Below are 27,944 nucleotides of genomic sequence, written 5' to 3' on the forward strand. Positions count from 1 at the left end.
ATGTCATCTCTGACTGGAAGAGGAGACGGATTCACTGCCTCGCTCAGAGGAACACATCGGGTAAGTCAGATTTATTCATTAAGAACAGATTTATTTACATTTGTAAGACACTGAATGTTCTTAAAGAGTTTCTTAGAAGGATTATATTGTTGCACTGTAAGGGAAAACATTTGGGTGTGGTTACAGTTGCCCACGTCGATTGACTTCTAATTTCCCACAACCAAAGCCCACATACATCCTTCTGATACTGATTTATTTCTCAGAGCTCAGACGTGCAGCATCACTCTGACACCGCCGGCTTTTCTGCAACTATTAACGGGAAACTCTGCCAACCAAAGGAGCGCCCTGTCCCTGAAGGTGCAGGAGGGACCCGAGGCGACCCACATCGGAATATGTGCCAGAGAGCGGACGCTGTCCCGTCGTACAGGTCCCTGACAGGGACCGTGGGAGACCGCATCAGGAGTACTTTCTCCTCTGGCAGCGGGACTTTATGTAGAGGCACCATGTCGACGAACCCCGGCTTTGGGAGGTCTGAGAGGAAAGTTGCGTGTTGTGAGAAGTGCTCAGCGACCCTCGTTGCGCTCAAGAAACAAGCTCTGAGCCTGGCTGTGCACCATCACTTCTCCTGCAAGGTCAGTAAGCAGGACGCTCTGATGGAGCGTTAACGCACTATAGATCAGGCTGCTCAATGTTAGGTTGATACAATCTAACGAGAGAATACATATTGTTAAAATGGTGTTTGGCAAAGTGAAATAAAATGTTGGTAGTTTGCAGCAGGTGGTGGTGTAGCGTAATAAAATATTATGAAACCACTGCTCAGAAAAAAAATAATGAAATATTTTTATTTTCAGAAAAAAAAGGAAAAATAACCACCTGTTTCAGCCCAGCTGTTTTTTTTTTTTTTTTACTAAAACTGCCAATTTAAACACATTTTCTCAAAGTGCTTTGTGTTAAAGTCAATTAAAAAGTGTTATAATATTCATGTGGGCACCTCACTCTTTACTGTGCTGCCTCTGGGAGGTATGCACACCATCCATCTGTACATTTGTCACCACTAACATCCATCAAACACACTCCAATCGACAAAGTAAACCAGTGCCATTCCTGCGCGAGTGGTTTCGAATGAATATTTCATCTCCGACATCCCTGTGTCATCCCCGCAGTCCTCTCCCATTGAGGGAGGGCTGTTTATTTCTGTCCTCCTAAGTGGGATGGGTCACAGCGAGCGTCGTGTTTTTAAGAGAGAGACCACAGGACAGAGCAGGACACGTTTTGAGCAGGAGGAGAGATGGTATCTTGTGGCCACAGACATGGTCAGAAGAAATCTGATAAAGCCGCCTCGCTTCTTGCAGGTTTATTGATCCAAGGACACTTTCTGAAAAACATCTTGAGCCCTGTAATGTCATCTTTTTTATCTGGACTCGCAGTCTGGTTTAAAGGTCGAGTCCAGCTTTCTATTTCTATTTTCTGTTTCAGAAATGCAAGACACTAAGATCTGCAATGTATAACCTGTGGCTTCGCTGCTCCTGTATATTATTTTATCAAACACATTCATTTGGTTCCTGATGTTTGATTTAGTTTATATAATTATTAAAGCTCCTCTAGTACTCCTCTGGGGGAATATAGGTCACTGGCAACGTGCTGGAAGCCTTGCAGGATGGATGGGAGGGAAAGAAAGATTTATTCCCTCAGCAAGAAAAAGGACAAAAAAATGATGCTCCTTTAATTTAAATTCAGCAAGTTAATATGTCGTTCATGAGTTTAGCTTGTTATCAAAGGTGCAGCATGTAACTTTTTAACAGCGCTTTTAATGATGAGGGCAATAGTACTGACTCCATGATTACTTCGCTAAGTGCTAAGATTGCCTGCAGTGCCTTCCCACAACTCAATTTCCGTGTGCTCAGTGATCATTCATGTAATTCTCAAGCCGGGAATCAAACTAAGCAAATTAGCTTTGTAATTATATCTTGCAGGAGCCTGCGCTGAATCTCATTTGTTCATCCTCTTATTGTGAAAATAGTGCTTATGTCAATTACAGGCAACCTCTTCGAAAACACCTGACAGCCGAACCTTTCAGTTCTTTAATGTGAAATGAGTTTTAGCTTCTTCTCTGTCATTTTGCAGGACTCCAGTGACCTGTCCGCCTTTCTTCACGACAACCTCCGCGTCCACGGTCGGTCCAACAATGAGTCCAGGGACAGAGAGAGGGAGCCGGGCGAGTGTGGAGCCTGTGGTGTAAACTTGAACCAGCTGAAACAGGAAGCCGTCCATTTGGCTCTGAGCAGGGGTCAGTCATTAGCGAAGCCCCCCTTTGAACCCACGTTTAGCACCGGTACACTGCTGGGACAAAGTGAGACAAAGCATGGAGACAGAGCTCGACGTGAAGCTGCAACTGCTTTGCATCAACCGCACAGCCCAAGGAGCCCGAGGACGCCTCAGAGGACCCCACAGAGGACGCCCCAGAGGACCCCTCAGAGTACCCCTCAAACCCTCAGACGGAGGGGGCCCAAGCCCCTCAACCCTGACATGGACCGCTGGGTGGAGGAGCAGCATCAGCTGGTCACATCTAAATCTCCGTCCAACACTGATGGTGTCACCATGTACTCTTACCGTCAGGTACCCCTAAAAGCCTGCTCTTACCACTAAATCACACATAACACATCCTCTAGTGTGCATTCCCCTTTTAATGAGCTATATGTGCAAAGTACATCTTTATGGGTGCACATGTCAGCGAAGCTATGATTCATGGGGCCTAATCAGAGCCTATTTAGATCCCATGGCACGGGACGTTGTTTAAAACTACTTTTGCTAATGGAATGGAATTGGGTCATGATTTACCCTTGTCATAAAAGCCGACCAGTCAGAAAGCACTTGTGATCAATAGGGGGATGGTCATATTTAACAGGGCGGCCGGTGAAATATGCATTACTGTGATGGAAGCTACACTGCATCGAGCCTGCCCCGCCCCAAGCCCCCAATGAAAACGCTTATAAAGCTGCACAGGGTGAGAGAGTTTAAGGTGTTCCCTGTGATGTTGTTGGTTCCTTGAGAAGGAACTTAAAGTGTCCTATAGTAGATTTTCAACAGCATAAAAGCCCAAGTGCAATGAATCAATGAGTTACCTGCTCTAATGTAAGCTCCCTCTTAGCAAGTGTGGCTATGTAGCATACAGTGTTGTGATGGGTTAAAGATGTTTCCTCTTGTTGATCATACGTATAATATAAGAACTTACCAGTGCTTCACTGTAATACAAGAATTACAGTCTTTCTTTCTTTTTTTACATCTTATGCATCGGACGAGTCTACCTCGCCTACTGTATCCCACAATGCAAAGCGCTGGAACATCAGAGCGGCAGTTGAAATGACGGACAGCATTAGCATTCCAGCAGAAGGGGGCGCTATAGCTAGAGAACGTTATTGTTTACTTCCGCCTGGCGTAGCTTACTGCAAAATGAATTTGAAAAGCTTCTCCATACTACATACTACCGCCGAACGCAGTATGTTGTACGTAGTATATAGTATGTTGTATGTACGGTATTTCGAACACAGACGATGTCGTCACCCCCACAGAAGACCCGCCTCTCCACTCATTAGACAAAACAGCAATGACGTTGGGCGCTTTTCTGCTTTGAGTTGAAGATTTTACAACTCGAGGCGCTCTGCAACGCAAAAGCAGCGCGCAAAAAGCGTCCCTCTCATTGAAAACAACTGCAAAAAAGCCGCCCCCAGCTGCTAAAACACTGCCGCGACTGTCTTCATCGCCGTCTAATACACTGAACTGCCGCATTTTATGACTCGTTATCGCGTTCGCCCTCTGCTACCTGCCACCTAGTGGCTGGTGGTTTCAGCAGCTGTCAGGGCGCTGGTGATGTGCAGAGGGCCGAGCTGCGCATGTACAACTTAGTCTCGCATCAAATTGGTCTGGAATCTCTCAGTTCATTTTTGATTTCAAAGATGCACAGAGCAAATCAACCAGGCTGAACAGATACAGAAGTGCAGACCAAAATGGCTCTGGATGCTACAGCAACTCAGAGCAACGAAACGTTGGCTGCTCGGCTGGGTAACTTTTTGATTTAACATGATACATTCATCTTTGGCATGATATAATATAGTAGCTAAGTAACGTGATTTGCCATCCAGTTTCATCATTACTGATGCAGATGCGTATGCCAAAGCACTTAAAAGATGAGTTTGTGGGTTCATCTTGTTCCCAGGCTCCCCTTGAACAGAATTCACATCATCATGAAGGATCAGGAGAGGGCGGGGCTGATAAATTGGAGCGATTAAGTCTCGAGAGCAGCATTATAATTAACCTGTTATTCCTAATCGACTTGTCTAATCAAATTTAACAATAACAATGAGACGTCTTACTCAAAGGAAAGTGTCCAGGGCTTTGCTATGGCGTATGAGAAATTAGCAATGTGGGTCCAGTATGAGAGTGGATCAATACAGCTTTATGTGGCTGAGGTGAAATAATACGAGAGGAGTGAAAGCAGGGGACAAAGAGAGGAGACTGAAAGGAGGGTAGAGAAAGAAGCAGAAGAACAGACGGTTAAATGAAGCGCTTAAGATGGGAGGCAGGACGGAGGACTGGAGAGAAATGCTGATTTAAAGAGATGGAGTGGGCGGGAGAGATGAAAACAAGAAATAATAAAGGACTGTATGAAAGCAACTACAGAGAGGAGTCAGAGGAGACAGAAAGAAGATATAAAAAGGTTATGATAGAAGATATGAGTCAACAAGAGGACATGAGGAGGGGATGGGGGAGTATCTCTACATTATACAAATGAGATTGGCTGACATGCTGTACATAAACTAAGCCCTGTCTTTATTCTCCTCCCAGTCTCCTTGCAAATCAACTGCTACTGTGTTTGTGTACGGCTCTAACTGGCAGTGAACCTTATTAAAGGGAAAGCACTGAGATGACATTACCTTGTATGAGAGCAGTGCAACACAAAGATGTCTGCCCCGTGGCCTACGGCGAGGCTCACTGACTTCACGTCGAGCAGTAGCATGTTGAATATGTCATATTGCCTACACCCAGCACAGTTATGAATGAGCGTATGCTCCTCTTCAGCTCTGAGTCATGTTTTTGAACTCAGAAAGCAGTCACGCAGCCATCACAAACCCTTCCTAACACATCCAGCCGCAGCAACTAATAGTGTTCAATTAACCCACTGTGCTCTCAGCGAGTATGCCCTACTTAAACAGACGCACCCATACTTTGTCCCCAGAGTAATACCCTTGATAATAACCCCTTTTGGAGGGGCTGCAGGAGGGCAATTACAGATTAGGATTTTTATAATGAGCCTTCTCCCCTCGCAGGCTGCAGATGATGCCACGCTGGCCTGTGGTGACGCCGGGACTGTGCAGACTAACTCAAAGATCCCAAACATATCCAGAGTGGTGACCATCGCCAACACCGCTGCTATATCCCTTTTAGCCAGGTAAAAAACATATAAATACATATAATAAAACGGCAAGTGTTGTGTGTGAAAATGTGCAGCAGGTCTGTTCTGCATGCACCACAAGTGTCAGTGGTATGACATACCACCTCCCTTCCTCTCCGCAGGGCAGCCGAGAAGCTCAACCTGACATTGAGGAAAAAGGGCCAGGCTTCTGATCCAGCTCCCGCTCACTTCTCCACCTGCTTCAGGGAGTTGGTCCAGAAAAACCCTCCGCCCGTACCCTCCTGCCTGCTCCAAGCTGCCACTAGAACCAAAGACTCGCCCAGTGTTGGCAAGGTAAAGCATAGATTTACAGTAGATGCAGGTTTTTTAGTGAACCAAATTATGTGTGGGTTCAGTGTGGTAATAAATCCAGAAATTCTTTGCAACCCTCATAAAAAGTGAATGAATTGTAAAAATTAATATGTTACAATCAATATAACAGTGAACATTTTACTAGTTAATGTTTATTATCTTCTTACATAGTGTAAAGCTGAAGATCTCTATCTGTATATGTTGTTTGCTCAGCACAGGATTCTTGTTGGAAGTTTGTGGTTGTGTAACATCGACTGAATGTAGGAAGTGAGAGTGTTACAAGAGAAGCCAATGCTGAAGTGCCTTCAACCTGACTTCTTTCCAAACACAGTCCAAACTGAGTTACCTTCGGCTCCAAAGAAACAATATTACGATGGATAAAATGCAAAACGAGAGGCTTCTAACAACAGTCTGCACACCAGCGGGCGAAGTCTATGTCTTATACACAGACTGTGTCTGTGTCTCTGAGAGATAACTTTTGGGAAAATATCAAATCCTCAACAGAAATGTTCAAAACATTTTGGGAGAAAAACACATATTGTTTGACTTAAAAGGTTAAAAAAGACAAAACACCGCTGTTATCTCTGTACATTTAGTATGAGTACGAAGCAGCTAGTAATCTACACTATAAAAAGCAACCAATAGAATTTACTCTATAAAACTGAGGTAACAATTTGCTCTTTATTTGCTTGAGTAAATTTTACCCGATGTTTTGAGTGAAGAGTACCTAAATTACCTAAAAACGATGATACACTAAAATGAATTAGGTAAATTCTACTTAACATTTCTCATTAGATTACACAACTAACTACTTAATAAAAATAGTAATAGTAATAATAACTCACCAATGAACCTAACGAGCATGTCTTTGCGCTGTGGGAGGAAGTATTCGGAGGGAACCCACACATGCACGGGGAGAACATGCAAACTCCACACAGTAAGGCCCACTATTCCCAAACCAGGATTCGACCTACGAACCTTCTAGCTGTGCGGTGACAGCGCTAACCACTGCACCACCGTGCAGCCTTTTGACTATTTAAGGTGTTCAAATAAAACTAAATTATAATCAACAACATGATCCTGCTCGTGCTAATGTTCTTACTAATATTTAGGAAAGTCAGCCAGTGTAACACCAAGAGAGGACTTCACATTTACATGTGTTCTTCTTGTCACATACAGACATGTGGATTACAAATCTTCTGGTATATCTAATTCATAAATATATAAACACTTTCATTCATTCTGTTCCATGTGTATCAACACAGCAAAACAGGAATCTTAACTTTAACCCCAATGGCACACTGATACTGGCGATACTCTCACCAGTTAATCCAACCGTGGCCTGCAGCCAAGAACAATCATCAACGCATGCACTCTTTGCAGCACAGGCCCGATCTTTAGGTAGATTTTATTGTTATATTGACTTATATACTTTTAGTATAATTTACACAATTTGCATGGATTTTATTTACTGCCTTAAAAAATCCTTTTTTACAGCGATTAGCTTCGCTTAGCATAACAACTGCAGGGGACATCGCGCATAATTCCCCTTAAAACCTCAACTTGTGGCTTTTACATTACAGTTTGTATTTGGATAAACAAATAAGGTGATTTATTTTTATTGTTAAAATTGGAGATGCTGGTTCTCAGATCGGGGTCAACCCTACACATGGGTCTGTATGTGACTGACATACTGTAGAGAGAGAGAGATGGCGGATCATGGAGCATATTGGACCTCCAGGGACGCGACTCTCTGTCTACATGACTCTGGATACTTTGTTCGGGGAGTAGGCGGGGCTGCTCCTCCGCTGTCCCCACCTATGTCTGCAGCGCGCACCTGCTTTGAAACACGTTGTCATCGGCCTCATAAGGACAGTCCTTGTAACACATTGCCACATACTAGGTCTTGTTAACAGACTAGTTTCTTCAGCTTCAGCAGTCACCCTTTGTCTCTAACTTCACATCTGGCCTACAGTCAAGAGAGTTGTATTGATCTTGTCTTCTAAAAGAGAAATCTATTTCCCCACAATGTACAGATATTGCTTTTTACATTAGAGTTATTTGCGAGGTGTTCATCAAGATCTAAAGGCTACAATGTTGAGGCTGCTAAAATGAGGTGCATCACTTTTAGTTTGCTCTCAATATCAAAGCATCCTTTATTATGATACAGCTATGTTCAGTTACACACAACGTGTATTCATCATCCGTCTTTAATTACAGCGCAAGCAGGAGCCTTCAGCTGTCAGCTACACCCGAGAAGATCAGTGGACCTGGGGTTCAAAGTTCAACACATTTGAACTCTTGACTGTGTGCGGCTCTTTGCAGCACATCACATACATCAGCTCAGGACAGTTACAACATAAAAATCAGACCTCATGCACGATAATGGAAGAGGCACACAGCCTGCTCTCCCTCTTTAATGCGTGTGGTAAAGACATATGACGTGCATTATCTGCTGTTAGCTTCAATCTTGCGTTCCATATCCTGATACTATTCAGATAGCCTTCCTAGTACAATACGCACAATAGGTCTGTATTGGTGGTGGTATATACCATACCATCCTGGCCCACAACCACCACCTTGGAAGTGTTTTTACCACCCTTGTTGCAGAATAAAGAGATCACAGTCAATTTGGAGGAGATCCTATATCACCCCGTCTTTATGATACACTGTAATGTGTGCTAATGTCTCCATCTTGTTCCTCCCCTCCCCTCCGCTCACCTCCTCTGGGAGAAAATGGGGAGATCAATATGGCTGCCTGCCCTCCTCTTGTCTGAGATGGATGGACTCTTGGGTTCAGTCTAGAGTTACAGATAAGGGCTCAGATAGACCCCACACCTGCCCGAGCACTCAGCTCTGTGTGCCTGTGCGTGCCAGATTATATGTGTGTACAAGAACGGCGGAGGATTTTCTCCGCTCGTGAAAGGGTCCCTTGAATAATTTAACCCTCATAAATAGAGGTTTGACACATGTTCAATAGGGTTAGGGAGCCACTTCTTGCATAAGGTATTAAAATTATGAGGAGGAGAGGGGAAAAAAATCCTTCACAGGCAGATGGAATATGGCTGTCAGGCTTGCATATGGTCAATAAGGGATGATGTCATGGTGGTGTAATGCAGTCCTGGACAATTTCAAGAAAACCACATTCGACTGGGTGTCACGGCGCACAAGGCTACTTGCAATCTTGCAGACCTGAATCCTGCTTATGAAAAATGTTGTAATTGGTTTATAAACCTTAATAGAGCTTATTGTCAGTAACGATGTATGTGTCTTCCTGCAGGCTTAAGCCTATACGCGCCTTGTTAAATGGCTGTCAGAGTCAGAATCTAACTTAATTTAAGACCTTAAAACCTCTAAATCTTAAGGCTTCTGCCAGAGAACTGCATTAAGGAATGAACGTCATGACATGCGGAAGTATAGCAGGAGGTATGCATGGCCATGCAGCAGTAAGTGCACATATGCTCTCTGCACTAATTAGATTACAGGCCGTCTCCTGCTGCCTCGACAAAATTCAACATTCGACAACATACGGCTCATTTTTTTGTATTAAAATCAGATGACGCCTGTGAAGCACAAAAGCAGAATGCCAAATGTGTTAAAGGGTACAAATGTGCTTCAATTAAGTGATGTCAGAAACATTCACAACAGAGGAGAACGCCATCTTTAGCTCACCACCTCCATCCTAATCCTTTTTGACATGAACTCATTTGTTCTGGAAGGTTTCCCTTTCCAGCCGAGGTCTCTTACAACCCACGCTGCATAAAATAGCATCTTAGCTTCCAATGACTGAGCATCAGTGTGACTATTACTTCCATCTCACAGCTACTTTTAAACCCCCTCCCGTTCAGGCAGACATTATGCATGGGTCCGCTTCTCAAAGGAAATGCATAAATAAAAATGCGTCTGCTTCACACTGCAAATTTGTAGACTTTTTGGCATACTTACAGTGTGTACATATATTTTAGAGTTTTCTGACTCCACACGCTGTGCTCAGCGCTCAGGTAGCAAAGACTCTGTGATGACTCAGACTCACTGAATTTTACATGAGGATATTTTTGAACTTGCTGTTTTGAAACTCATTGTTTTTTTATGTGAATCTTTTGCTGCTCCGATTGATTTTCAAAAGTTTAAGTTACACGTTAGCTGCTTCACAGGCTTCACTTACATACATGTTGCTCTGCAAGAGCTACTTACCCATTGCATTGAATATATAATGGAATGAAGTCGTCTCGGAGAGGTTAAAAAGTTTGCCCTTTCCTGCATATATATGTATACAGTATGTATACAGGGATGAGTACATAGTGTTCACTCTCCTCCCTTAAAGGCATCTAGTGTCTCAGCCTGCAGGCGCTCACTTGCTGTCTCGGTACTGTCTGGGTCTCTCATGATAGTAACCTAATGATAGGATAGTATTAGCCTAGATAAACTGGATGGTGTCACGTGATTTACTTTACAAAATACATTGATGCTATTATAATGAGGTCAATACCTGACAACATGAAAGAGTGCGATTACAAAATAACCCAGAAAACCCACAAGCACATTTTCTGACTAACCATACAAACTTGTCTTATTTGTCCAGGTTTGACATGTCCATCTAAACGTCAGCTCCCTCCTTTGATCGGAGGAGGGTGCCATTAATTTGAGGTGCAAACAGCATTAAAATTAACATTTAAACATGACTTAGAGTCACAGAAAGAAGCTCTGTTTGTTCGTAGAAACAGTGGGGCTTTGAGCATGCTAATAAATGCTCATAAAATCAATGCTAACATGTTCAGTTTTCAGTGGATGCATCCATGTTAATCATATTCGTTCAGTACCAATGACTGTATTTAAAGATGGACAACACGTCTCCATCTGCTCTCACTGTACAAAATTGAAGTCAAAACAGCCCCCGTGATAGGTGCTGCCATCTTGCGATGGTGATGTCATTTGGAGCCAGAGTCTGCACAGTAGAGATCGGCAGGTGGCGCCGCCGTAGCCACTTCCGCTAACCAAAACACACACACTTAACTAAACAGCAAAGATCCCGCATGCCGGCGTGTTTAACAGCAGAACAGCTTCTCTGTGTTGGTCTGAGGTTAACGTTCACAGATATGTAAACTTCAATGACTGTAGTGATTGTTTTAGTTATGTCTCCTCTCGCCGTTCTCCTCTACTCTGCTAATCAGGAACAGATCGGCTGCAGGAGCTGTATTTGTCAACAGAGCTGTCAATCATCCTAATTACAGCATAAAAAAAATTATTAAAAATTAATTAGTCAGAAAAATGAACACTTGGACGTAAATCAGCATGATAAAAACTAACTATGATGACAGAAACCATGTTTGAGAAACATGATTTTATAGTTTGACTCATGTCCCATCTGTTAACATGGAGGAGGCGGGCTTTATGATCTATACTGCAGCCAGTCAGCAGGGGGCGATAGAGAGAGTTTGGCTTCACTATTAGGGAGCTGTCATGTCGTCCATCTTTTTATACAGTATCAGTACAAAACACAGAGTACAGCTGAGGCTGATGGAATGTTAAATAGTTTTAGCAGGTATCTGGCCATAATATATATAATACAACCATGAAAATATGGACCAAAATTAATTCCAATCTATCTGAGTTTTTGTGGTAAATGTTGGAATGGGACACATACCGACACCGCCATGCCCAGAGAAACACTGTTGCAGCTGAGTGATGATCAAATAAAATATTTCACCTGCCATTCTACAATTTAGACCATACTGCAATTTTCATCATGCTTCCATGTCCTTTGCTGTATGTAACAGGTCAAAGTCGTGCTGAGGGTAAGCCCAACACTGTCACAGGGCCAAAGCCAACCACCTGTTCTCCGGGTCGACTCGTCCAAGAACAGAGTCACCATAATGGAACCAATCAGCAGAAGCCAACCACACGCTACGATGACACTGGACAGAGATGGCAAACATCTTCTGACAAAGACCTTCAACTTTGATGCTGCCTATCCTCAAGAGTCGAGCCAGGTTTGGATCCTCGTTCCTGCTGAAAATAATATGAGAGTACTGTTTTTAATGTGTCCTTGCGTTGGCTTCATGCTAATCTTGTCTTGATGGATTTTTTTTCATACATTTTGTCAACAACACATTCAAACTGGGCCCCTCCTCCTGGGCTCTTCGTCACCAGAAGCTCACTCTCACTCTCACTCTCCCACCCCGCCAAGCTAACATTGACAGCATCACGATTACCTTTGCACTAGCATGCTAACCAGCGGTTAGCTTGTCCTACCCGGTTCGAGGCACCTACCTGTCCAACAGAAAGAAGGCCAACTCTGCATCTCTCTTTCGCCATGTTCACCTGTCTGAATGGGGCCCAGTCGCTAATTTGAACCACTCCCACACTCACCTATACTCTGTGATTGGCTCAGGGAACCACAACGGCATCCCTCCTGAAAACGTCCCATGCACAGCAAAACAACAGCATAGATGCAGAGGGGAGGGTCTACTTTGATACTGAACCACTAGGGTGGCCCACTGTGTATTCTTCCAGCCTTCAAAGCATATTTTCCCTCTGTACACCACACAGAGGTTTACGTTCTCTGTCTGATGACCTGAAAACTGATATGGGCTTGTATAGCCACCACAGTTACACAGTCCATCAATTAAATTCAACCTTCTCCAAGCTTGCGTACAGTATCAGAGCCCAAGGGACTCTACAGAGTCAGTGTGCAGTTTTCTTTGTGCACCCTGCATGTTCTTTTTTCAGAGCAGAAATGAATCATAAGACGCTCGCTGTTCTTTGTTCGCTCCGACCAGGCTGAGGTGTGTGCGGGCGTCTTGGCTGACGTCATCCGCTGTGTGCTCAGCGGCAGCGATGGATGTGTCCTGGGTTTGGGATGCGCTGATGTGGGTGAGTAATCGGTCGCTGTAAGAGGCCAGGGGTTAAAATCTTTAGATGAGAGTGGGACGCTTTTATCTGTGCCCCCACCCCAACCTACCCCCTCCTGCTTCTCTGTCCCACTCCTGCCATCATTCACCCTTTCTTTATCACTTAAAGTCCCTATTGCTATTTCAACTCTCTCCTTTACACTCATTCATCTTTCACCTCCTTCCTTTGTAAATATAAGCTTGTTTATCAATTATGCAACATTTGTGCTCTTTTAAAAGCTTACCATTAGTTGATAGACATTTCAACATACCGCACAAAATGACACAAATATTTTCCTCCTATTTTGCTGAGGCCCTGAGCTCAGAGAGGACTGCAAACAAAATGGACTGTAATATGTGGCTATTAGAGAGATGGAACCCTGCACTTAGCGTCGGTCAAGGGGTTTAATAGATTCGCGTCTCTCTCTCTCTCTCTCTCGCTCACACACACACACACACACACACACACACACGCACGCGCACACAGGGTAAGGACAGGGTCTCCTTGGATCTGCTTTTTTCACATGACGCCACTCTCCGTAAATCTGATTGAATTAGTCGGCCAATACGAACTACATGTGGCCCACAGCCAGGGGATATCAATCTCCTCCACAGAATACTATTCTCTCTGAATGGGCAGCTTGGCCTTTAATTGGAGTAAACCAATTCTCTTATCCTCATTCAATTAGAGTTTGGAAAAGACAAGAGAGGGTAAAAAAAATAGGCCCATAACTCAAAACTAAGGTGGGGCCCAAGCGCACTTGGACATACAGTAAGGCACGGGTCCAAGAGAAAATCAGAAAGTCTATTTTCATGAGTGTGTGATTTGTTGAAGCTCGTGCAGTTTGGTCATTATGTGCATTGATTTACCTCGGCATGAATTTGCCTGTGCATGTGTATCAATGAGCATGTGCGGCCGTATGTCTATATTGTCTTATAAAAATGTGTTCATCTGTAAGTATGACGTGTGTGTGTGTGTGTGTGTGTGTGTGTGTGTGTGTGTGCATAACCTTTTTGGAGTCCTTATCATTGCAAGACGCAAGGCTAAGATCTGGCTAAAGATACGTTTAACCAGATTTTAGACAGTCTAATGCAAGTTAGTGCAAAATGAATGGTTAGTTAAAGGTCTAATCTCGAAGATTTCAGATACGTCTTTGGCGACACCTTTGGCGATAAACGGTAAATCCAGGAGCACACTTCCTAATTTATATATACAGTTGGCTCCCTTTGTTACGGTTGTAACTCTTGATTTTCCTCGCTGACGGTTTGCCTTCATCTGAGCGTCGAGTTTGTTTCTTTTTCTTTGGATTTTCACTTATTTTTGAAGTTGTATCTGTAGTCATCGATCTTTTCTTTGTTTGTTCAGCCATAGTAGATTACTGTTTACTCGCAACACTTGCAGAAAGTGGAAAAGCAGCCGCTTAGCTCCGCCTACCCTCTCTGGCAGACCAACCACTGCTGGGTGATGGAAAACGCATCACTAACTGGGCGCCGCTTTCATCAGTGGGCCATAGGCGCAATCATTATTGTGTTACATCATTTGGCCATAGATAGTGACTTGAAAGACATTTATTTACATGAAAATCTTCGAGATTATGACTATAATATTAACCTCCCATGGTTGTACTACAACGGCGTTTTGAGCTAGATGCTATCATCAGTATGAGCTACACACATGCGAACAACGACAATGCTAATAAGAAAATGTGGCTAGTTTGTTGGTATTTACCAAAGAATGGACCAAAGAAACCCAGTAATGGCGTTAGATCAAAGACCAACAGAGATATACGTAGATATACGATGCCCTTTTTGAGTCATATTTGACGACAGTGAGTCCACAACGTTTTTTTAAGCTAGCATGCTATTGATGTTTGTGTGTCCGTATGTAGCATGCATACATCTGTTTGCTCTGCCCTCTGCCTCAGGCTCCTGGTCCAGCATGGTGGGGAGTGGTGAGAGCACCCAGAAGCTCGGGCTGATTCCCTGTGCCATCTCCTGGCTCTACAGCGCCATCGAGCGGCGGAGGGAGAAGACCTGGACCGAGCTGACCGTATCGGTGTCTGCTATAGAGCTCTGCTGCGGAGAGGAGGACACCCTGAGGGATCTGTTGGGAGAGGTCGTCTCCTCGACAGGCAGTATCCAGGACAGTCCGAAAGCCCACATCAGACTCCAGGAGGACCCCGTCTATGGGATACAGGTAGAGAGATAAAGGGGGCTTGTTAAATGAGCTTCCGCTGTGTCACTCTCACTCCATCTGTTGTTGTTTTTAAGCACAATCACATAAGACTCCATATACCCAAATCAACAGTCCAAAAACATGCCTGTTAGTTTAATTGGTGACTCTAGATTGCCATAGGTGTGAGTGTGAGTGTGAAGGGTTGTCTGTCTCTATATGTGTCAGCCTTGTGGTTGACTGGCGATCAGTCCAGGGTGTACGCCGCCTCTCGCCTCTGCGATAGACTCCAGCCCCCTCACGACCCCAAACAGGATATAGATAAGGGATGGATGATTGTCATTGGTATGAATTTGCGTAGCCTTATCGGTCTTTGGAAGCATTTACAAGCCTGTCTGTAATCTGGAAAGCAAAGTGGCAAGTTGCTTACAAGTGATTGTTTCTTGGCCCCACTGCACTGGCAATGCATCAAAGGAAATACACACACAAATAAGTGCTATTTTATTGATGTTTTTACAGCTGTGAACAAGAAAATGAACAAGTATTATTAGAAAAACTTGGCTTTAACAAAGCGAATTATTTTCCTGCTCATTTTCAAAAAGACAGTGATATTACAGATATAAAGACTTCAAATTTTGACCCCTAATCTGGTAGAATTGATGTTTATTTCGATGGACAATGGTCTGCGGCATATGAGAAGATTTTATTGGAAGCGAGTGCAACCTGTTATATTGTATTAAGATAAAATCCGATTGCATTATGACTGTTGAGCCTCCCTCGCCCTGCTGTTTGCAAGAGAGCAACGCGCTGTTCATTTCTCGTCTTCTATTTTTTGATCACTGTGAAAAATAAAAGAAGCTGCACTTACTGTACAAACTGAGCTGTGATTCAAAAACATTCTGTTGAGGGATTAAAAGGACATAAAAGCAAACACTAGAAAGCTCTCACAAAGCTCCGCCAAGGCTAAGCCATTTTCTAAATTTGTAATTTCAATCATCTGACAGCGAGTGGGATACCTGTAGAAGAGAAAAAACATCAAATGTCAAATGGTTTTTATTTAGGTTAATGCAGTGATCTCTTTCCCCCTTCCTTTCAGCTACGTAACCACAACCGGGTGAAGGCCCCCACCGCCGAGCGGGCTGCCTCCCTCCTCGACGCGGCCATTGCAGCACGTCGGCACAATGACTTCATCACGTATCTGTCCCACAGCTCCATAATGTTTTTCACTCTCTACATCCAGCCCCCTCGGACAGAAAGCAGCACCATTGGCAAAGGTTGGCATGAATTATTCAACTGCCAGGGAGGCTTTGTCCCTGTTGAATTCGCCTGTTTCCTCATGAATTATTTTCACAGTTAAATCTTAATTCCTAAATGCAGTTAATATGTATATCTCTGATAATCCACTTCTGTATTTTGGTGTTTAAACTATCCTCTTCTCTCTCATGTCCGTGTGTAGGTGCACGTGGCCCCACTAAGTTGACCATGATAGATGTTTGTAGTGGTATGAGGGGCATGAGCAAAAATAAGCCTCCATTTTCTGAGCTGGGCCCGGTTGTCTTGTCTCTACTTAGTGGACATAAAACCATCCCAAACAAGTAAGAATGTAACTCAAATGTATAACTGATGTAAACATGATGACATACATTGGTATAGAGTGGACTACAAAACCCACACTACAAACTAATGGACAGACTGTATTTAAAGAACGCGTTCACACTTTAAGTAATGTCTGGACATGTTCTTTGTCTCGGCATAGGAGTAGTAAGTTGACTATGCTCCTGCGAGAGTCGTTGGGTCATGTAAATGGCCACACCACAGTGGTCGCTCAGGTTGCTGATTCTCTGGCACATCTTCAAGAGACCTTATCCACCATCCAGATGGCTTCTCGCATCCGCAAGACACAGAAAAGGACAAAGGTGATGTATATGTCCTGTAATGTTTGTCTGCCAATTTGCCACCTTTTAATTGCATCACTGTGCTTGTGCCGTTTTTGGCTGACCGCCGAGGTCAGCCCTACACATGGGTCTTTATGTGACTACCTGAATGGGTGACTGACGGTACTTTTGGAGCCAAATAAAGTTAAAAAAATAACATCATCAACGGCCCGGGAAACACGAGGGGAGTCAGAATTCCAGACCGGGCTTTTACTTTGAAATACCAGATACCGGAAGTGTTGACCTACTTTACTCTCCGTGCCTGTAACTTTTACTGCAGGAAGAGATGTTAATATTGCTGTCAGAGATCAATAGGACTCAATTCATTTTCACCATGTATTTTGGTCGAGAACCACGCGCAACTCGCGGTAAAGATAGGCAAGCCTCCTATTCTATACATTTTTCGGCGCAAGTCGTGGTGGCAATATGAAGACTCATCTGTTTTCGGCCGTCACGCACACGCCATGCATCCAGTGTTGCCCACAAAAGCGCAAATTGACCTGGGGCGGTCAGCCACATACTAGGTTTTGACCAAGTCTTGTTTAAGGAAGTGAAAGTTTGATGATTTGTAATTTTTCCCAATGCACCTTGATAATTGTTCTAACTGATTCATGTTTTGGACCGTCCAGTTGTAGAACTAACTTCACAATTCATCTTTATCCAACAGCAGTCCACCTCATGTTCTCCTTGTGGAAGGAGTTTGACAAGAGAGAAGAGAAAGCCTCCCTCTTTTTCCCTGCGGGCGTTCCACTCCACCGATGAGGTGGATGTTGACATCCCTCGTTTCCGTTTGCGTGATGATGCGGGAGAGCGCTCCAGTAGTGACCAGTCCTGTGACACAGTCATCCAACTAGACTCGTACGGCTTGGTCCAGTCCAAAGCAACCCCAAGACTGGCACAACCTGAATTTGTGCCAATTATACCGTCTTTGCATCCTAACAAGGCTGACATGGATGACCCAGAGTTTACCGCTCTGCTGCAAGAGCTTTTGAAAATTCCCCAGCTGCCAGGAGGGAAGAAGAACGAGGAGACGGTTCAAGGGAATACTGAAGGGCTGAAAGCGGATATGAAGCAGCCAGGGAGGGACTGTCTTAAATGTGACACATTTGCTGAACTTCAAGAGCGCTTGGGCTGTATTGATGGAAGTGAGACAACAATGGATTTGCTCAAGTCTTCCTCAAAAGGCCCTCCAGCCAATGATGTAAAAACCAAATCACAACCTCAGAAAGAAACAGGGAAGCAGACAGACGCCGCATCATCAGACGCACCACAGAATCAATTAAATCAGGCGTTAGGCTGCAGACAGACCTCTGTCGGAGAACAGAAAACAGATGGCGCCTTCCCTGGAGACAGTTTTCAGAGAGAAGACTCAGGTCTGTATGATTGTGAGGAGTGCAGTGCAACCAGTTCCAGCGAGGAACTTCTGAACCAAGCTCTCAGTATTAACATGAATGCTCGCTCTGAGCGGCCCAAAAGTGAAACTCTTAAATCGGACAATAAGCCGTCTTCTCATGACTTTGGTGTGAATGCTCAGAGCATAGCTGCCACAAGTTCCCCTGTACTTCAAACTACAAGCAAACAGGAGAGTCCTGAAGCTGCTGATTGGTTCAAACAAGGCAAAAGGTCTTCACCAGTAGGAAAAAGCTGCCCAATATCTCCTTCTGTCTCCTGCTCCTCTTCACACTCCTTGGCTACCAATGTTATACTTGGAGATGTCTTACCTAACCGCCCCACAGAGGACATTAAGGAAATGAAGGCCACTATCACAGTAACTGTTCAACAGCCACTGGACCTGAAAGGTCAAGATGAGCTCGTCTTCTCAATGGTGGAGGAGGTGACCATCAGTGGAGCACTGGACAGAGGGAGAACAGGTGGTAACATTATTTGTATCAGGGACAGTGCACAACCCCAGGAACATGTTCAAGGCTCTGCCAGTTCGCAACCAATCCGGATTATCAGCAATGTCATCGAGGAATCAGTGGCTGGGGGTTCCTCTAATTCAAACAAAAGCCCTGCAGTTCAGTCCGTAGCTACTGAAGCAAGCACTGAAAAGCCCCAGCGTCATTTAAGAAAGGAGCAAAGATTCCTACCTTCATTCATTAATCCCATGCTTATTGATACAGAGATGGACTGTCGCTTGGATAGTGTGAAAGAAAAAGAAAGTCCTCACGACTCATTCACAGGAGTCAATTCACCATCTGAGCTCAGGGGTAATCATTTCAAATGTCAAGAAGATAGTAAGGCTCTAGAGAAGGGAAACAGGCCTTTTGCTTCTGAGACACATGCCAAAATGTCAGGAAGTCACCCGCATTTTAGCCAGAATTCTTATGACCTAATGGTCTTGGAAGATTCAGCTTTCTGCGATGAAACTGCAGAAAACAAAATGTATGAAACAAGGCAGAGAAATACAGGCAAGAGTCACTCTAGAGACAAGGAGCATGTTTACTCCACCAACACTCCAAGGGGATCAGATGGGGGAGAAGCCAGCTCCAGACGTGTTGGAAATGCCCCCAAGAGAACTGGTGTTTCAGCTGGTTGCCAAGAAACCGCCCTTGCTTTCTTTAAAACAGGTAGTTTGCCTAGAGGCTGGCAAGATGCCAATAACCAGGACAGCTACCACGGCGCTCACATGGCAGACTACCAGAGAGACCCAAGGGGGGTGACATCATCCACCCCGTGTAGCCCAGGGGTAACTCTAGAAAGGAGGCGAGGCAGAGAGCACTTCCCAGCGAACCACAGCCTCCATGTCTCCTCTCCTCGGAAATATGGAACAGAGTACAAACAGCATGCCAGTGGTGCTCCCAAAAAGGGTGTTGAGTCTTTGTTTGAGACCCCAAGTGTCAGAATGAAACATGATCACATGAGTGGTAGGCTGATGTCACCCATTGAGGACAGCAGCAGGCTTTTCAGTGCCAAACTGGAGCATCTGGGTACCAGGACGAATTCCCTTGGGAGATCCCCAAGAGATTTCCCAAATCTTGATAGAGGAAGTAGTAATACCTCTTTGAGCTCTAAAGGCAGCTCCAAAGGAAGTATTGAAGGAGCTTGTAAGCGAGGTTACAAAGGAAATAATGATGCAGATTGTACATTACCAAGGGCGAGCAGGAGCTCAAGGAAGAATCCTCGGTCCGACCAGACTCATCACGCATTTCATTCTGAAAACCATGTAACTCAATCTGCTAGGCATATCCATTCCAAGCTTTCTGCCGTGGGGAAACTAAAGATGGCTAGCCCTAAAGTGCGTCGCCTTTCTGCTCCCAGTATCAAGAACCTCAGCCTCCCCCACAAAGGCCTGCGACAGTCCATCAACCGCAGTGCTAGTCTTTCCCCAGATGGTAAAACCGTGAGCTTTGAGCGGACATCTTCCTTTCTCTCCTCTTCCCCTCCACGATCTTTCCACTCAATCAGTCGGACTCCAAGCCAGAGCTCCACGTGCTCATCCACAAAGTCTGCAATCCAGGGGTATGTCAACGGCCGGATCTCGGACCTCCTTAAGGAAAGGTCCTCCAGCCCCACGTCAGGAGTATTGGATCAAATGGCCCCACTTCTCTCGCCATACAGCCGAGTGACTGCTCCCCGCATGCCCGATCACATGAGTGGGCACGCGAGTGACACCACCAGCGTGTTGAGTGGTGACTTGCCACCAGCTATGGGGAAGACCACCCTGCATTTCTCAAACAGGAACAGTTTGGTGAGCAGTGGGTATGACAGCATGGTGAGGGACAGTGAGGCCACAGGCAGCAGCACGTCAACCAGGGATTCGGTCAGCGACCGGAGTAGCTCCCTCCTCAGCGTGGCTCGCAGCAGTCGATCATCTCGGAGGAGAGGCAACACAGGTAAAACACCTGCAAAAAATAGGCGTTTATGAACTGAACTGGATGACCATCTCCTCTCGAAAGATCAAATTCTAGTAAAAGTGCTGCATGCTCATCATGTGTAATTGGTGTTAGGAGTTAGTTTTGCAAATGTAGTATCAAAATAGTTTAAAGTTAACACACATATTGAGATTTTTGATTAACCTTAACGCTTATTTTAGATTCACTCACATATTTTTAGTTTTGTAAAGCAACTAATTGTTTCTATTAATTCAATTAAAGGATGATTATAAAGTGCCAGATTATTGTATGCCACATTTTTTTTTTGTTGTTGTTTCATGCTAATGTTGTCAACGCACAGGCTCTTACTTAACCTGATGTTTTAAACCTGCCTTGTCCAAATTTGGAGGGGCTGATTCAGACCAATCAAATGAAATGCATTAGTATGTTTAGATAAATTAATCCTACTCTATCCTGTCCTTTGAATAATTTAATTTAAATTTTATGGAAATTTCAGTAAAATTTAAAAGTGAATAACTTATAAGTGTGATGTTTACATCTTGCATTTTGTTTTTATACATCTGCCATATAATAAACAACACATTTTTTTATGAATGACACTCCTGCCATCATATTTTTTTGGGTTTGTAACCACATAACATATTGATGTGACATTAATTGGAGCTGACATACATCTGTAGAATGTAGTCAGACCTAGTTTCCTTGCTGGCATTAAAAGCTTCATTGCGTTGGAGGTCACATGATTAATATATGAACCCAGTGACGGCGCTTTCAGATGCTAAAGTGAACTGAAATGTGTTTTGGCTTATACAGTAAATTATAAAGGTGGGTGCATACAGACAATACTTGCTAATGCACTGAGAATCTCTTAATAGCTTTTGGTTAAAATCAGAGGTTAACACAGTGAAACCTGCTGATGGAGCAGGAGACAGAGTTTCATGAGATGAGCACATTCATTTAAAGTCGCTGTACGTCATCTACTGATAATGAAATGATTAAATTCTATCAGTACTTAATTTCTCCTGAAGTGTTCCCTTAATAACTAATTTATTTACTTTATTCTGATGAAACCAGAACCATAGAGTTAAAATCTGTCTTGTGACCCGAGTGACATAAAGCCTGAACTTTCTTGACATGGCGGTCTTGGAATGCCACATTTATGCCCCGAATGGAACGTTTGTGTCGGAAAGGTAAAAACTAAATTTAAAAGTCAAATAACATATATATTTTTAAAGTAACTACCCCAACTTGTTCCCTTTGAGTATGCAGTAGAAAGTAGAAAAGGAAAACAAGTCGAGATACAGCATCTCACTGCAGCATCTTTCTGCCTCGCCCTGCTGTAGGTACTCACCAGCGTCGTCTCTCCCATGATACACCCGCGTCTCAGAGACGCTCAGCTAGCGGCCTGCGGTCTCGCTGGGTGGATCGGGGAATCCCAGAGGCCTACGAGATCAAGGTCTATGAGATCGACAATATGCAGAGGATGCAAAAAAGAGCAGGTGCTGGCAAACAGGTGCTGGGTTTATTTTGATTTTTTTTAAGAGGTTTAAGGGCATTTGTAAAATTATGACCTTTATCAACCTCGACTGGCAACCAGCGGGAAAGCAACATTGCCTTTTGAAGGGTCTGAAACATAGACTGTATAAATAATGGACACCATGATGGGGTCAACCGTTGGTTTGTTGACTTCTGTTTTAAGCCTAAGCAAATGGGCTGTCCTGGCACGAGCCAGAAGGGACAATCATTTAACTAGAGGATGGCGCTGGTTACCTGCTGTGCATCCCACAGAATGAGATTCTTTTGGCGGTGGTAGCTGACCAGAGTTGTTAACTTATCAGACTACGTAAGCTAACGCCTGGTCCAGGGCGATCATGTGCGTCCTAGAACTTTTTACTTTTCATTTAGAAACCCATGTTTTATTTTTTTAGGCCTTTTTGCCTTTATTGAGATGATGTGCACCATAGGGCCGAGGTTGGAATCAAACCAGTGGCCGTTGGGCCGAGGACTTTGCCTCTGTATATGGGGGGAATAACCCCACCACGTGCCTACAGGTCAGAGCAGCCAGCATGACTAGCACAGCTCAGTCGCGGCACATGCGTTGCTGCAGTGGCGCAGAGAATAGCAGTGTTGCAAAAAAAAGGAAATGATGATAGACATAACACCAGCATTATTAAACCTTACATGTCAGACATTACAAAAAAAAAAGGAAACTCAATGTGAAGAGGTACAGCTGGCAGCTCCACAAGGCACCAACAACACAAGCATGGCCAAATGTTGACTTCAGTGCCTAGAATAGGTTGAGAACACACCTAGCATGCAGCTAGCAGCACCCACCTGTCACTCAGACCACATCCCTAATTATGCATGACTTTAAGCCTTTATATAATACAAAAGTTATATCAGAATTCACCCCCATAAAGTTGTCATGAATAGAGAAATAAGCTAATGGGGATTGACTTCTGTGTTGGCTTCATTGCTCAGCCCTTGGGGTCGCTGCTTGGTCTGAAGCCCTGCGATCATATCAGGATCTGTTTTGGAAAAAGATCTAAAGTCAAAAGTTTCTCAGTTTGCCCACACAGGTCCCTGGTTGGGATTCTAGTTCCATTGTTGATCCCATTCCCAGTTAGCAAAATATCCAAACGACTCATGTGCTTTCAAAACATTAAAATCATTTAGCAAGTTCAGCAGCTTCTGATCAGAGCACTTAATGTCCCAGACAGCAGACTATGCTAGCTTTACCTAGTAAAGGGCTAATAAACCACATTGATTGAGGTTTATGCTAACATCGCCCAACTACAGCTTTCCAAATAATGAATACCTTAACATAAATCATTACAAACGCTTGTCTCTGCATCAAATTAAAGAGAGAGATTCACTCCCTTGATTAGTTCTGTAGAAAGCTGCACACCTAAGACAGGGGCATGTTGAAGCTACCAAGCTAGCTTATAGACTAAGTTCTATAGTTTGGTATCCTCCTATATTTGCAGCGTGTACTGTAGCTTATGAAAACTAGGTGTGAAAAGGGCGCAAAAGTTCACCTTTTATTTCAGCATGTTTGACACGTTCATTCAACATTTCATTTTTTCTGCTACTCATTGTTAGGTTCTAGCTAACAGAGGTAACATAAATCAAGCTAGCACAAAAACCACAAGCTAAATCATTGAGTTTAAGTTAGCTGCATACTTTAAAATGTTTTATAATATAAGTATATATAAGTATAATCCTGTAGTTGTCTAAAGGTAAGATATAAAGACACTCAGCTGAGGCGCAGCAACTGCATTAGCCATGAATAAAGACTGTATATGTTGGTTAGATATGAGCAGTCATATGTAGAAGTAGCATGTTGCTGATAGTAGCACGCTCAGTGAATTGATCCTAGTTACGTTTTGGTAAACATGATAGTCCAGCTCCAAGTGTGACCGGTGCTTACGGTGACGTTATGTCCCCACGACGAGAGGTCTGGCCTCACGGGACCATTTCCCCGCCTCGGCTGGTCTCAGCCTCTGCAACTTTGATACAATTTTAATGACCACATGGGGGAAAATTGGGTCAATGCTGAGGCAAGGAACAAAGAGGAGCACAGGAAGTCAAACAAACAGAACTCATCGTTAGGAAGGACAATTAAAAATTACATATTGAGGCAACATTTAATTGAAGTATCTGTTTTTTCTCATTGGGGCAGAAATATGAATAAAACTTTAAAAGTATAGTGCATGCTGTGCCCTTTAAAGTCTCCCTAACGCATAATAAGGTTAGTGTAATCAGAAGATGATTTATTTAGTAGCCTACAGACGCTCTCGTCTCACTCCCCAGAGGTGTGGTCCCTGCCCTAACATGGTGTTTACGAGTGTGTGGAGAGAGCAAAGAGAGTGAGAGATAATGTACCTGATTGTAAGTAGAAGTGGTGAAATGTGTGTGTTTGTGTTTTCAGGGGCCTGCATGCTTCAGTGCCAAGCTGAAGTTTTTGGAGCACCGTCAGCAGAGGATCTCAGAGGTCCGGGCCAAATACAACAACCTGAGGAGAGAGCTGGAGCAGGCCAAGCACAACCTCATGCTGGAGCCCGCCAAGTGGAACCAAGAGTGTCAGTAGAATCATTTTGTCTTTCATAAAATAACTAGTTTATTTTGCGTTTGAGAAGTACAGTAAATCAATGGCTTATTTTACCCAAAGAACTGGAATCAGAAAGCGGTTGTCATTTCTACAAAAACAAATGACAGAGACTTTTCTGTCATCAACTGATTGTTTATTTAACCAGTTTCAGCTCCACCTCAGTGGATGAGCAAACAAGGTGCTTGTAGTATGACAACATCTCACCAGAGGGCAGCATTTTGCAGTATCAATATACTGAAGTTATTCACTTGAATTCGTATTAAAATCATGTGCAATGTAAATTAAACGTAAAGCGATTACCTTGGGAAAGGTAAGTAAATAAACTTAACTGTGTCAAGTTGTGCAAAATGATCATATGTTTAGAATGAACTTTGAACTTATCAATTAAGTAAAAGATTAACTTTTAGATGCATTAACACAAAACAAATACTTTAAACTGGAACAGTTTTTCAAAACACTTTATTCAGTTCAAAGCTGAACACTCACAACACGCACTTAGCCACACAAGGTAGACATTTCAATGTAAAGAATTGTTCACAGCTCCCGAAATGAACTGAAATACTTCAGATTTCAGCTCAGCAATCAATAACAAAATTGCCAAAAACATTGGCAACATTAGCAATGAGCAACAGCGGCAAGGAAAAACATCCCCTTTAAAGAGGGGTGGAAAGAAGGGATGGAGGAAGGGATGATGTTGGGAGGATGGAGATAGGAGGGAGATGGAGGCGGAGGATGGAAGGAAGGAGAAGGGGGATGAAGAGGAGGCTACTGTTGCTCAACAAGCAGCTTCCTCCACCTTTGTGTCCTCATCGCCTTTCTTCCAGAACATCCAGAACCTTTTTTACCTTTTTGTTTCTTCTCTTCTCTTCCTTTTCTTTTTGTTTCTTCTGTTCCCTCTCCTCCTTTTCTTTTTCTTCCTTCTCTTTCTTTTCTTTTTGTTTCTTCTGTTCCCTCATCTTGTTTTCTTTTTCTTCCTTCTCTTTCTTTTCTTTTTGTTCCCTCTCCTTTTCTTTTTGTTTCTTCTCTTTCTCTTCGTTTAGTTCGCTCTCCTTGTCTTCTCTTTCTTGTTGTTGCTTTTGCACACTCACCAACACACATGTATAGAGGCCCATAAATGATGATTTATATTATATTTGTAAAAGTCTATATTTAATTTTTCTACGTACTAGACCTTTAAAAGTGGGCAGTGGTTATACAGTGGCAGGGATCATGCTATGATCATGTTTTCTGCTTTAGCACACCCTGCCTGTTTCAGAATCTGGTCGTTAACTTATTTTCAATTTTGTGTTTTATAATGTCATGCAGCTGTTTTGCTGCTGCATGCTGTTTAATACTTCTTAAATTGACACACTGGGCTTGACAGTGTAACCCAGTACAGTTATCTGGGATGCTAACAGTTCATTATACTGGGTCTGACAGGAGAAGTTAGTCCAAATGCTTCTAGCTGCACATTGTGAACATCAAATATTATTTATGCTGTACAATCCTCATCATTACTCTTAGGTTTAGCACTATCTGTCATTTCCAACAATAGAACATGATGTGGTATATCCATTTGACTGATGAGTGGTCAAACTGACACGAACTGCATAAATATTTTGATCCATAACCCTGCCACATCCTTCAGGTAGATTATGGTCAGTTTGAGCCATGGGGTAGTATAATACTCCACGCAGTAACACATTGGTTAGTTCGCCTCACCTTACAAGTTGCTTCAGTGTCCCCCTCTCTGTCCTCCACCAGTCGACCTGTGGCAGACCTTCGAGGTGGACTCCCTGGAGCACCTGGAGGCCCTTGAAGTGGTGACGGTGCGGCTGGAGGACCGGCTCAACCTCTGCAAGGCCGGCGTCATGATGGTCACCTGCTTTGATGCCTGCACCGGGAGGCAGCAAAAGAAACGGCGGCGGAAAGCGCCAGAGAAGAGAGCCTTGATGGGAGTCTGAGTTGAATAGAGACGCGGTAAAATCTGACTGCCTATCCACGACATGTTTTGTGATTATTACCTGTATATTAAAATGTGTACATTCTGCCATACACTTTTTCTTCTCAACTGCTGCATTACGTAATTTCCCTTTAGCTAACCAGGCGCTACAGGCGAGGGTTCTTTTACAACATTATCTTGCCTGCCTTCAGGGAAAGAGCTCGTGCTACTGCTGGCAGGAATCCTTTTACAAAGGGCTCATTCTTAACAACACATTTTAGAATTTCATAAAGATGTTATGACCACAATTTCTGCTGATTATTTTGCATTTTTTTAAGCTTTGTACAGTTTATTTAGAGCTGCCAGTTCAGCTCAGCGCACCATCTGATGCTAACAAGACATTTTAGTGCAGGTAACAAACTCTAAATCTTCCCAAAGTGTATGTTTTGTTCGTAGACAACTGTTGGAGCAAAGGTAGTTACATAGTAGCATTATTTATTCTATTTTAAGTTTCTTCTATGTTGAAATTACTTCTGATTTGTGGTAGCAAAACTTGAAGATGTCTCAGACTTGTGAAACGGTTTGTCTTCCTGATAGCTGCTCATTTTCCATCCTTGCTTAAGAGGAGGTTTCGCCAGAGTGTTCAAAAGTGAATATGCCATTTTGTATATAGATTTTGGTGCTGAAAACAGTTCTAAAAGTACATTTGTGTATTTCAAATCTTTTTAAATTGCTTGTAAAAGGATCCTGTACATTTCCTGTAATCTGTGGAAGCAGTGACTGAGCTGAGAGCAAGAGTAAAGGATTTAAAATGGAGGTTTAAGTCCCATGGAAGTTGCAGCCAACAGAAAGAGCGCGATCAATAAACTGGATGCTGAAACACATTAGTGAACGGGCGGCGGCAGAATGAAAAACCTGGACACCACTCTCAGTGTAATGGAGGAGTAATTACATTAAAGGGATAACGTCATCGTGTCTGCAGAGCCGCGTGGAGCTGAAGTCATTGAGACAATAATAGAGGATGGACTGATGCATAGTGATCAATGTACAGTGAGAGGTTTTCTACCTGGATCAATGCATTTAAACATACACGCACACACATTCTGGACGGCCGTTTTGTGAGTCCTATTATTCAGCATGTTGTACGTCACTGTTAATAAATGACCACAGCTCTCAGTTACTTTCCGTGTTTGTCGATATTTCCAACTGTGCATCCTTTCATCATGCTGTTCCTGCTCATGCCTCCATCATATGTTTGTCTATATGTGTTGACCTGAGTGCCTATTTAATTTGTGTGTATGCATGTTTGGGCAAGTGT

At 43.5% G+C, this 27,944-nt stretch overlaps 1 protein-coding gene across 1 annotated transcript; it reads left to right on the top strand.

Annotated features, from left to right (window-relative positions):
• Positions 1-27,793, top strand: kif26bb (kinesin family member 26Bb). The gene is made up of 16 exons (XM_069683590.1): positions 1-60; positions 264-632; positions 2,125-2,616; positions 3,149-3,151; positions 5,325-5,446; positions 5,572-5,743; positions 11,539-11,751; positions 12,541-12,634; positions 14,577-14,848; positions 15,921-16,098; positions 16,281-16,419; positions 16,581-16,740; positions 17,429-20,594; positions 21,938-22,107; positions 24,526-24,676; positions 26,449-27,793. Exons 1-16 carry the CDS (start codon positions 1-3, stop codon positions 26,646-26,648), a joined length of 5,961 nt encoding a protein of 1,986 aa, XP_069539691.1. The 3' UTR covers positions 26,649-27,793.
• The last annotated feature ends 151 nt before the right edge of the window (positions 27,794-27,944 follow it).

This window comes from Semicossyphus pulcher, unplaced genomic scaffold (assembly GCF_022749685.1).
Source record: "Semicossyphus pulcher isolate SPU_LCO1_2020_fin unplaced genomic scaffold, fSemPul1.0.p SCAF_11, whole genome shotgun sequence".
Taxonomy (NCBI): domain Eukaryota; kingdom Metazoa; phylum Chordata; class Actinopteri; order Labriformes; family Labridae; genus Semicossyphus; species Semicossyphus pulcher.

Coding starts and splice junctions, on each gene's coding strand:
- kif26bb (XM_069683590.1), top strand. CDS start 1: ATGTCATCTCTGACTGGAAGAGGAGACGGATTCACTGCCTCGCTCAGA. Junction 11,752..12,540: donor ATCCTCAAGAGTCGAGCCAG/GTTTGGATCCTC, acceptor CGCTCCGACCAG/GCTGAGGTGTGTGCGGGCGT. Junction 16,741..17,428: donor AGACACAGAAAAGGACAAAG/GTGATGTATATG, acceptor ATCCAACAGCAG/TCCACCTCATGTTCTCCTTG.